General features: G+C 44.6%; 1 protein-coding gene across 8 annotated transcripts in view; it reads left to right on the top strand.

Annotated features, from left to right (window-relative positions):
- satb1b (SATB homeobox 1b) overlaps window positions 1–12500 on the top strand; it is a 66793-nt gene that overhangs the window by 32289 nt on the left and 22004 nt on the right. For 5 of the 8 annotated variants that reach the window (XM_083761709.1, XM_083761707.1, XM_083761703.1 and 2 more), the window contains exons 8-11: window positions 1769–2325; window positions 6184–6396; window positions 9465–9536; window positions 10537–10719. In XM_083761709.1, the coding sequence (XP_083617835.1) occupies window positions 1769–2325; window positions 6184–6396; window positions 9465–9536; window positions 10537–10719 (1025 nt within the window). The remainder of the gene's footprint in view (window positions 1–1768; window positions 2326–6183; window positions 6397–9464; window positions 9537–10536; window positions 10720–12500) is intronic. The other 3 variants (XM_083761706.1, XM_083761710.1, XM_083761708.1) reach the window with 2 other exon arrangements.

Genomic DNA, 12500 nt, shown 5'->3' with positions numbered 1-12500 from the left:
TTTCCTCCTCATCATTTGTTTTCAACAAACAGTCAATAGACCCGTCTTGGCCAGGCATCTTGTGTTTACTGACAGTTAAGAAACAGGCAGCTAAAACACACGATTATTGTGGATATTTTTGGAAGACATCCATGCACTTAATCTTTTATCTCCTCGCTGAAATATTCAGCTCGTTGAAGATTCTTCTTCTCTCTGTCTTTCTCCCTCCCTCTCTCTCTCCGCCTTAACACCAATTTGTGCTTTTCAAAATACCATGCGATGCGTTTCTGTGGGATGTGCAGGCTGTTGTGCACTTTTAAGGTGTAAATGTTGCCATCCGTATGAATCCCTGGCAGCAGCCCCCTCAGCGCACGAATACCGTATGCGAGAGACGAAAACCCTTCCACACATTCAAGCCACTCCAAAATGCTTCACCCTTTAGATCTCAAATCATTGTTTTCCTCTGCTAAGCACATAATTTAAAGCCATCTTAAAATATTTCCAAGTTATTATTATGGACTTAAAGATTCCCAGAGCGGGAGATAGCCCCCAACTGCTGTCAAGTGATGCATTTATTTTCAGGTCTTACGGGCCTGTGATTGCAGGTAGAGTATATTATGCAAGCAAGGCCTTTTCAAGGGTAACATCTTATTCATTAGTTTATTCATCTGCCTCTTCTCGCCCAACCCTGCATTTATTTATTAAAGCTATATTTATTGGCTAGCTTGCACACCCTATTGTTGTATTAAGAACAATGGGTGGTTCAGTTGGCATTTATTCATTAACACACATGAATGCTCACACACGCACGCACGCACGCACGCACTCCCGCAGCACGCACGCACGCACGCACGCACGCACGCACGCACGCACGCACGCACGCACGCACGCACGCACGCACGCACGCACGCACACACACACACACACACACACACACACACACACACACACACACACACACAAACTCAAGTATATCACATGTTCAACCGCGTTACCTATCCACACTGCTGTACTGTATGTGCATGCATACACACACATGCACATGCAGAAAAGTCTTCCTGTGGTCCTCTCAGCTTGTTTATATTACTCACATGATGGGCCCGCAGAATCCTCAACTTAATTTTGGAGACACGAGCTGTGGGAGACACAGGTCACACACACTGAAGCTCCTTTATGTACAGTATGCCTTCCATCCATCCAGCCCTCTTTAAGCAGGCTTACAGTACACTGTGCTGTATGACTGGGAACACCATGACTAACACAGCAGGCATCAGTTAACCACATGTATGTATTTGCATATCATTGCTGTAGGGCAGAAACCTTGTACCGTATCGCCATATTTCAAATATTATGTATTTTCCTAAATTATAAGAGTGATGTGCAAAAGTAGCGAAAATAGCCAATCTACAAGTTCACAAAGTAACACATCGTGACATGCTATTTTCTCTATTGTTGAAGAATTGTGAAAGTGAATGTGGTTAAAAGACACGATGCTACATAGATGCTATAAAACTATAAAAACTACTTTTAAAACTAGTTAAAAGCATAATATATTAATATCCATATGGAGCAATTCTACATATAAGTAATAATAATAATAGTGATAATATGCAACTTATGTGTTTAACCAGACCTACTGTACACTGTACATGTTGTTCCTTTCATCTTAATGTTCATGTTTCAGGCTAAAACACAGGCTAAAATTTGTACTGATAGTCGACTCGTCTCTCTTTCCTCTCCTCTGTCCTGCATCTCCTCCTCCTCTTCCTCCTGCTTCTCCTCCCTACAGCAGAGATGGACAGCTTATCTGACCTCTCCCCGCCCGGCTCCAACCACAGCCACAGCCACAACCACAACCACAGCCACAACCACAGCCACAACCACCTGGGCTTCTCTCAGCAGCAGCAGCAACAACAGCAACAGCAGCAACCCATCCCGGGCAGCACGGCCGAACAGAACCCCTCCTCGCCGGTCCCCCCGATGCCCCACGGCCCGCCGCCGCACGGGGGCCCGGCGGGGGGCCGGCAGCCCCAGCTGCCTGGCATGCACCACCCGGGCATGGTGTCGACGCCCATCAGCCCCCAGCTGGTCAACCAGCAGCTGGTGATGGCGCAGATCCTCAACCAGCAGTACGCGGTCAACCGGCTGCTGGCGCAGCAGTCGCTATCGCAGCAGTACCTCAACCACCCACCGGTCAACCGCAGCTCGCTCAGCAAGCCTCTGGAGCCCCAGGTGGCCTCCAACACCGAGGTGTCCATGGACATCTACCAGTGGGTGAGGGACGAGCTGAAGCGGGCGGGCATCTCGCAGGCCGTGTTCGCACGTGTGGCCTTCAACAGGACCCAGGTGAGTGAGGGGCCAATCAATGCAGGTCAATGTAGGGTACAGGAGGGAAGACATAATAATAATGAATTGCATTTTCATGTCGCTTTTCTATGCACTTCTCGTGCCTACTCAAAGCGCTTACAATGGTTCATTCATTCATACATTGGGAGGTGAAGCGGCGAACAGTCGACAGCGTCCTCACTTCCCATGGAGTTAGAGACAGACATACAGTCACATGTACATTACAGACACACACTCGCACAATTTCATTTGGGTTGGGTCGTACGCGCGCACACACACACACACACACACACACACACACACACCGATAAGGTGTTTAGATGTTGCGCATGTTTGGGAGGGGGGGATGAATAGCAAACCTCATTACACCTCTACTCCCTTTGAAGTCATTGTGTAAAAAAATAATACACTGATAAGGATCTGTGTGTGTGTGTGTGTGTGTGTGTGTGTGTGTGTGTGTGTGTGTGTGTGTGTGTGTGTGTGTGTGTGTGTGTGTGTGTGAGTGTGTGAGTGTGAGTGTGAGTGTGCGCATATGCGTGTGTGTGAGCACGTACAGTATAATGGCAGAACCAGACAGACTGTTTTTGTGCAAATTGGCAAGCACTTACACACGCACAGTCTTATCTCTAATTGATATGAAGAATCAGCCTAGTGATGTGCCTAAGAGAATGCCATTGGAGGATTATTTATTGTGTGTGTGTGTGTGTGTGTGTGTGTGTGCGTGCGTGCGTGCGTGCGTGCGTGCGTGCGTGCGTGCGTGTGTGCGTGCGTGCGTGCGTGCGTGCGTGTGTGTGTTAATAAAAAGACAAGAGCAATGGTTGGGGGGATTTAGGGGGGAGGCGTGCAGTGACATGACGCGTGCGTGCTGTATGTGTGTGGATGCAGGGGGTGGATCTGACGAAACAGGGGAGGTACTTGGTCTTTTTTGGGGGAAGGGGGCGGGGTGTTGGTTGGGGGGGTGGGGGGGGGTGGGGCGCAGATTGACCAGAGAGATAGACGGAAAGGGCTGATGGTGAGGAATGATAAACATGCGCAGACTGAAGAATGCATACGCAGACACACCGGCAGCCAGGCAGACAGAAGCATACACGTACAGGCATATGAACACACATACACACGTCGTGCACGCACGCTCGCACGCACACACACACACACACACACACACACACACACACACACACACACACACACACACACACACACACACACACACACACACACACACACACACACACACACACACACACACACACTCAGACGCATATCTCCATCTCCCAAATACTTCTATACAATCCGTGCACGCACTCCCTTTCTCTGTGAAAGCTTATCTTTGTCTATGACTTCATGTCTGTATCTGTTTATGCTTGCCAGGCTACCGTTGGCCTCCCCATTGAAATCTGAATTGAACACAGAGTCACATTATGCTGTGCACATTATAAATTTTACACTGACATTGATGTGTGCTTTATTTGTGATGCCACTCTTTTTCTGAGGATCACCATCCGCTATCAAATATCTCATTATCCTGGCGTATTGCCAAAAATCACACCTATTGATAGCAAGAGGAAGCACAGCATTGGTTCACACAGTGTGTGACCAACAGCTGATGAAAAGGCCCAATCATACGTCTCTCATAATGGGGCCTTGTAATGACAGAATTCATCTCCATTGAAAAGCAAGCGGAGGATAAGCTGATTGCCTGCTGTACAAGAGGGATGTCTGCGCATGCAAGTAATAAACCTATTCTCTGGGAATGCGTACATCACTGACCACTTCCAGACGACAACACTGGTTTATTTATTGTATCTATGAAGAGATACTGGGTAAACTTTCAGGTTACCTCTGTACTCTTCTATGTCCAAGCTTTGGTAGTTACCAACTATGCTCCAAGTGGTTGCTTTTTAACCACATAATCCCTATATATTTAGTCCCCCAAGGCTCTATACTACTATATGTCCAGTCTTTTTGCCTTTTTCTCTCAATACCAATCTCTAGATCGATATTGCATTGTAATATATGTTGTAAAATTGTACAGCTTCTACCTTGACCAGGTCTCTCTAGTAAAAAAAAAGATTTCTCATCTCAATGGGACTTTCTGGTCAAATAAAAGTAAAATCACACTTGTGTGAGGTGAGGAGCACTCTTATCCTCTAATACATCATCCTGTCCTCACTTTTTATCCTCACGTTTTAAGCCCTCAGCCATTCAAATCATCGCTATGGGTTACACACAGACACACACAAATAACAAACATAAAATACAGAGAAGCAGAAGACAGGCCAGTGACTCCCCTCTTGTCTCTTGAACAATACTGTGAGCTGGATTTACTTAGATCTAAAGCGCAGCATGGGCTGTGGTGGGCCGGTCAGAAAGAACATGCTGCAGTCGCTATACTGTGCAGAGCTAGCATCTCATTTACAAGGGCTGCAGTTAATTACGCAATCTGCTCTGGCTGCATTGTGTGTTGGTGAGAAAAAGTGCAGTACGCTGAATGCCAAAGTACAGCCAGACAGCCACCGAGGGCCAGACGCGGGCCTTTGACCGTCTCAAGCTGAATTAACTAAATTACCCCCAAAATAATCGACATCTTAAAAGGCAGCATTGTCCTCATAGTTTTGAGGGAAATTTATTTAACTTGACTCCATTTAATTATTAGTAATTCATATGTAGTCTACGATTTCAGTACAAGCATGCATTCCATATTCCATCCGTATGTACTCAAATGTTAAATGTTTATAATGTAACAGTAAAACAGTCTGCCTTGAGTCCATATTTACACATATAACACATATAATGCAATATGTTTGATAATGAGTGATATAGTAAAGCTCATACAAAAACATTGTTGGCCCTATTGTAAAGTAGTCTGTTCGTGCTGTTTTAACATAATTCAGCGTACTGTGTAGTATAAGTTTCAATCCAATAGTCAAATGTTTGGCCCTTCACTCACTTTATGTTTTTCTGTGGAAAAAGCTAAGAGACCTTTTGGTTGTACCGTTTGTGGCAAAAGCCGATTACCTGTATTTTTGTGGTAAATGTGCTCAAACTTTCTTAATTTGCATGCCTTGATCTCCTTACCCCCCCAACAGTTGCAACGTGCATTGCAAAGTCTGTTGAACAGCATACATGATTTACTGCCATTCCATATCCAGGCTTTTTTGTCCAATGTGCCCTAAAACAGCCTTGCCCAGTGTTAGACAGTTTTGAAGATCCTACGCTTGTTTTGTGAATTTCACACACAAATTAGACGTGACATGTGAGCAATATACCCACCGTAAATTTCTCTGTAAATCCAGCTAAATACAGGGTGTCTAAAGGCCTATTCATAGTCTGGATTTTCGGTGGTGAGGTGACCACCGGAGCTGAAATAACGTTGAGCGGTGGTGAGTAAAAACAGAGAGAAGGGCTGGAGCGGTGGTGGTGGTTTGCTCTTCACCGCAGCTCGTGACGTCATGTTGTAGTTCGGTGGTCACCCCACCACCGTAAATCCAGACTATGTATGAGCCTTCAGGCAATGTTAGCTTACTAGCAAGTTAAAGTTAGATGAAAGCTTCACATTTTCATTGTCATTACAGAGACTCTTTCACATTGATGGCTCATATTACGATTGAAATTGATGATCTACAAGCTCACAACGGTACGCGTCACATCTCAACATCCTGTGAGCTTGTAGAGTGGCTATTTTCTGGTGGCAACATCATACAACGAAGTATAACTTAGGCTTTACTTGCTCAGCCAGGGCCTCTCTCACTCTTTCTCTCCCAACCCTCCTTCCCCTCCCCCTCTCCCTTCATATCCTCACCCCCTCGTCGTCTCTGCCTCCTCCTCTCTCCTCTTCTGCCCTCCGCCACCATGCAGGGCCTGCTGTCTGAGATCCTGCGTAAGGAAGAGGACCCCAAGACAGCATCCCAGTCTCTGCTGGTCAACCTTCGTGCCATGCAGAACTTCCTGCAGCTGCCCGAAGCCGAGCGAGACCGCATCTACCAGGACGAGAGGGAGCGCAGCCTGTCGGCAGCGTCCGCCATGGGCCCCGCACCACTCATCAGCACCCCACCCATCCGGCCTGTCCAGGTAACCAGGTTTTCACCCAAAGAAACACAGAGACAACTGGCTTTCAGATCGCATATTAGATCGGAAGTTTAGGAAGTAAAGCACATGTAAAAATGGAGCATACATAAGCTGAAATGTATGGTTCCTTTACTGCTGAGCTAGCTGTTTCAAACCACAACCAATCAATCACGACTCTTAATTTATTGTTGTATATATCGATTGCCAGGTTGGAAATTGTGAGGGCATAAGGTGATGCCTCCATAAATCCAGCAACAGGGTACTGCAAGAGCTGTATAGTACATAAATATAGGTCTGATCATGTTGAGAGTGTGTTAAGACATAAATGCTATAATTATTCCACTGAAAACAGTGTTGACACTGCCTTTTATTCAGTTTTCTTCGAGCGACAATTGACAAAAGGGTCTTGCAACGGAGTGTAAGGCTTGATTCATACTTTGTGGCGGTTGTTATGCACTGAAAATAGCCAATCTACAAGCTCACAAAGTGTCGTGGCCAACGTGTTGTGAGCTTGTAGATCGTCTATTTTCGGTTCTGGGATGTCATAATGTATTGTTGAGGACTTCTGCAAATGTCATGAGACACATGCCACTCATAGACACATGCCACTCATAGACACATGCCACTCATAGACACATGCCACTCACACATTCCGGAGCCACCACATTATGCATTCTGTTACACACCTCAGAGTCACATACATGTATGACAGACCGTCAAGCTGTCTGGACACAGCGAATGTCTCTGTTAGATAGCATACATCACATTCGGCATGTTACTTCTCAATTATTTCCTGCATCCTTCTCATCCTCTACTCAGAGGAGGAGATGGCTACACAAACAAGGGCTAATTTTGACCTTTTCTATGGCCAATCATGCACCATTAACTGTAACCTTCCCGTTCTAAAAATAAACCTGGCACGGTGATGACAAGATCATTGACAGATCCAGCACCACTCTGTCTGTCTGTCATCAGTCCGTCTGTTCCTGATTTATCTTCTCTGCCTGTCATGCCACAACTTTCTACTCGCATTGTAAATCAAAGTTCCTCATTCAAAAAGGTATATGGCAACTTTTTGCCACTTAAGCCCATTTGATGTGCGGTCAAGTGTGTCTGGGAGGTGAGAGGGGCTGACAAAGGCCTCCTCTGTCCTGCCCTGTCTGTGCTGAAGATGCAGCTTTGAAAGAGATGGAGGAGAAAAGCAAAAACACTTAGAGAAAGAGGTTCTCCTTCGAGCTCAGGGCCACCCAGGTCCAAAATGGAGACTCCCCTTTTTAACTGCATGTTGAGATCACAGCAGCTGCCTAACCCTAACCCTTACAAAGCCAGTATGACAGAGGCCATTTCTGAACCAGTGGTTTTGACACGTTACAGTCCACTGCCTGTCCTTACAATGGAAAGACTGTGTCAGCTCAGGACAACGCTTCATAGTGGGAGAGTGGACCTTTGTATGATGATGCATTGAAGTTAAAAAGCAGGGTCTGAGCTATCAGACATACCTCTGTTGATGGCCTTAATTCTGTTTGCATCAGTCCTCTTTCCAAAATGCCTAGGATCAGGAGGTGTCTCCACCTTTTCAGGATTCAATCATTTCATTACGCGAATTACAAGACATTAGTATCAGAAGTGCGCTTGTGTCCTGTTTACATCAATCTGAGTATCTACAGAGAACCTTTAGTATTTCTGAACACAAACCACAAAGGTTTGCCTGCAGGGTCATCAGAGGCCATCACATAACAGTAATAGAATTGATACGTAGGTAAGGGCTTTACTGGTGCACATGCTGGCCAACAAGAAGAACATTTAATTGTCAAAATGCCAAATACAGACAAGAAAAAGCCTGCGGTTTTACCCTTTATGTTATCTTTGACTTTACAATTCTGTTGACACGCTGTCAATATAACTGTAGTTGTCACACATTCCCACCTGAATGACTTGCACACATAGATATATATATCATGATTGTAAATCAGTGTGCCACTACACAAGGCAGTTGACAAGCACACATACTAATGGTGCGCAGCACACAAACACACACGCCCACACACACACACACACACACACACACACACACACACACACACACACACACACACACACACACACACACACACACACACACACCTATACCTGGCCATATGCCAGCCTCTCCTATGGAGCAATGTGGTGTGAATTTAGCCACATAAATCAGTGAGGGTGGCAATTGAGTCAGAGACAGAGGAGGATTTTTATAGGCCTCATAAAAACAGATGCAGGCATACGTCTTGTGTCACGTGTACCGATGGGTGGCTCAACTAACCGAGCCAGTTAGCGCATGTCCCGGCCTTAGCAATTAACTTGACACGGTAACCTACCTCTCAGACCGACAAGTTTGCATTGAAGCCATCGTAAAATGGCCCTAAATATCCAGGAATGCTTCAACATTCCAGTTTCACCACAACATTTTAGGATTACTGTATGTGGTATTTTTTTTCTTCCTTTTTGGGGGTTGTTGTTTTTATAAAGTCCCAAAAGGGGCTCATGTTAGGTGTCTAGACTAATGTTTGAATATATGTTTCTTCAAGCGCACATTGTTTTGCGAGTATGTAGCTGTGTGGGTTATTAGTGGTTGATTTGAATAACATGTTCTCATACCCATGGATTTCTTTCTCTTTTTTTCTTTTTTTCATATCGAATGATTTGTATGCTAATGGCTCTTGGGTAATGTTTTTATTTGGATATTTGTTACCCTCTGAAAAGGTTTCCTCAAGACACGACAAGCCCTTGAATGAAACATGATTTGATATTTTGCTTTAGCATTTTAATTTCTAATCAGCAAACAATGACACTGACGTAAGAATATCTTTACACTCTGTGCTTACAGAGAAGAATACTTCTTTGTGTATGTGAGCATGCGGGTACATCAGCATGCATATATGTGTAGAGTGCAAGTGAACGCTTGTTCATGTGCTCATGTATGCACATGTGACGGCCTACAAGTGTGTGCGTGGTTGCACGTGCTCTTGTTTTGTCCAATTCCCTCTTGTGAGCCTGAACAAACATGGACATGTTCTGTTTTTGACCCCTTACAGCCCAGGAGAGAAGACTGTAACACCGTCAGACCTGAAGACTGGAACCCCCGAATCCCTGTTGGCATCTCCCCTGTAAGCAAACAACACACGCACGCACACACGCACACACACACAAGCAAGCATTCTTACAGCAGAAATGACTCATACTAGATTATCGTTTCCCATCATGCCATTCATTATTATATTAAAATGGTACAGTGGTCCTCATAGAATCTCACATGAATAAGACGTACAACTTATGAAGTTATTATATTTCAAATACAAATGTTACAATGTTACAACAGAAAGCTTTCTCATTTTCAGTCAATATGTGGATAAATCTAAACCCCAAAGCACACCAAGTATCGGGTCGGGACAAGACAGTATTTAAGGTAGACCACACCAATGCAACTCAATGCGTTGCATTGTTGTGGTTTACCATAAAAACCGTCCCGACCCGGCCCTTTGGTGTGGCTTGGGCTTTAGACAAAATGTAATAAGATGACAATACATTTGTACATAACACACAAATACAAAGATACAGTGGACTTAGGAAGGCTAGTTATCAGAAATGACAACAGTAACAAAGAAAATACAGTATGTTGTTCTGGCACATAAGTATAGATTTAGTGTCAATTGACTGTTGTTACATACTGTATGCGATATACTTGTGATGAACAATCTTTAGACAACCAACCATTGTGCTCTGGTTGACTGTCATGTAACCAAGCAACTGTCTGTATATTTTTGGTTAAACTGCAATACAATCATCACATCTAGTCAATAGAGGCGCGGGGTAGAAAGAGCTTTTGAAGTGGAAACAATGGAAACAAGCCCTCAGGGCTTGTTATCCTTTTAGCATCATTGTACAATGTACCATTGTACGTTTTGCAAACTGTGAATAAAGTATTCAACCAACCAATCAATCAATCAATCAATCAATCAATCAATCAATCAATCAATCAATCAATCAATCAAAGTAATGTCATAGACTGTAAAATCCTCCATTTTTAACTCAGAGAATGTGCTCATAGAACATAATGGTAATGTTTTTTTTTCTATTTGTATTAACACTGCATTTGACTTTGTGCAGTGCAACGATTTCCTTGCTCTGCACCAGGTGAAGCCGTCCCCTCTGCCCAGTGAGTGGAACGGCAAGACAGAGAGCTGCATCCTCAACATCAACTCCACCATCTATGATGAGATCCAGCAGGAGATGAAGAGAGCCAAGGTGTCCCAGGCTCTGTTCGCCAAGGTGGCGGCCTCCAAAAGCCAGGTACTTATCAATCTGGGAACCCATTCCCACTGCCACTGGGGGTACCATCTGCTTCTTTGTGTAGAAACAGGAACTCTATTTGGCTCCTCCCCTGTCTTAGTCCACATCCTCTCGGGTGCCTCTGTGTTTATTCCTACTAACAACAACAACAACAACACTACATGTTCAGGGCAGTGGTACTTTCTCCAGAGATTTGGTACATACACACGCAAGCACACATGTGCGCGTGTCATCTCTAAATAAAATCATATTCATATTTAAAAAGCTTGACAAGTTTTACACACACCCATCAGTATTTAGCCTTGATAATATTTATTTTGATTTGATAAGACTTGATAAGAGTTGAGTGTCACATCACATCTGAATTCACCTCTGGAACTTGTAGTTCCATTTCCAAGTGAGGTTGACAAAACACCCCTAAAAAACCCCACCAGAACACAACCAAAACTAGATGCACACGTAACACACCACCTACTATGAATGGAAAACATCTAAAGAGAGAGAGATAGAAAACAACCTGTAACTGTCCGTTATAAAACCCATGGTGGTGATTTATGGGCATAATGACATATGTCTCCTTTATTGTGGGTTCAGAGTCAGGCAGCCGCCAGTGTTTCAACACAAAACAAACCTGTTTATATTAACCATCCCCTGAATGGCTCCCCTAGTTAGACGAAGGGGGCCTCTGTTATCTTCTCCCAGAGTGCAACAGCCCACTCACACAATGCCAGCTTGTGTGCGCATCGAGCAAAAAAAACAAAACACTGTCACATAGTTTAACTCTTTATTAAATGTAATTAAAGAAAATGCGGAGCAAGGCGTTATTATTAAAGGTTTTCAACGTGTCTGTCAGAAGCACAGTTGGGAAGATTTTCACAATTGCGCTTGATGGAGAAAATGCAGGGGGGATAGATCACCAAGGGCAGAATTATCGTGAAATATCTGCGCAGGCTTTATTTTTTCTTGCTGATTAGGATGATTATAGCCTCAGATAGTTTTGTTTTACCAAATTGCAGTTTGATGCACAAACCACTGTTTTTGTTCAGGAGTTCAAAGACTCCTTGAAAAGATGGAGAAGGAGAGAGAAAGTGAGAGAGAGAGAGAGAGAGAGAGAGAGAGAGAGCAAGGAAGAGCGAAGCAACCATGGTATTAACTCGCAAATACCTCTCTTCTCAAATGATCATTTTGTCTGAGAACAGGTTTCCACTGCGCCTCGTCTTATTCGTTCCCTTGCCTCTCTGTCTCTGTCTCTCTCGCTCTCTCTCTTGCTCTCTGTCTCTCTCTCATTCCATTCATGGCGGGCGGGTGTGAATGTGAATTGAGCAGCAGATAAGAAGTGTGCTAATTACGTCTGTGAAAGGGGGCCTGGGAGAGCACTTATCTCTGGCTCCATCTCGTAATGGGCGTTCCCCGGGCAGCTGGTCTCCCCCCCGTTACTACCCAGCCCCCAGTACCAGTGCCACCACTTGGGCAGTTCCCTGCACCACACCAGTCTGCTGTGCCCAGAGAACCAGCCTTCTGCATCTGGTTTCCACTTACTGGTCAAGCGACCAAGTCCAAAAGTGCCTCTATGTAAATGTCAGATGAGAAATGGATGGTGTGTTTTCACTCTGGTTAAGGTTAGGGCAGGGTAAGCAGTGAAGTGAAGGTTAAGCTGAAGGTCTGTTTTAGCTTCATAAACAAAAAAAAATGTGATGAGCTCTGCTGTTTGTTAGTTGGCCAGAACGTAACAGTCGGTTTGGAGTCTGGAGCATGGCAAGGTCCAGGGGTCCTAATGGGTC

Source organism: Protomyctophum parallelum (genome assembly GCF_964188405.1).
Source record: "Protomyctophum parallelum genome assembly, chromosome: 3".
In the NCBI taxonomy this organism is placed as follows: domain Eukaryota; kingdom Metazoa; phylum Chordata; class Actinopteri; order Myctophiformes; family Myctophidae; genus Protomyctophum; species Protomyctophum parallelum.
The sequence above is the reverse complement of the archived record's forward strand: the minus strand, read 5'-3'. Positions and strand labels throughout refer to the sequence as shown.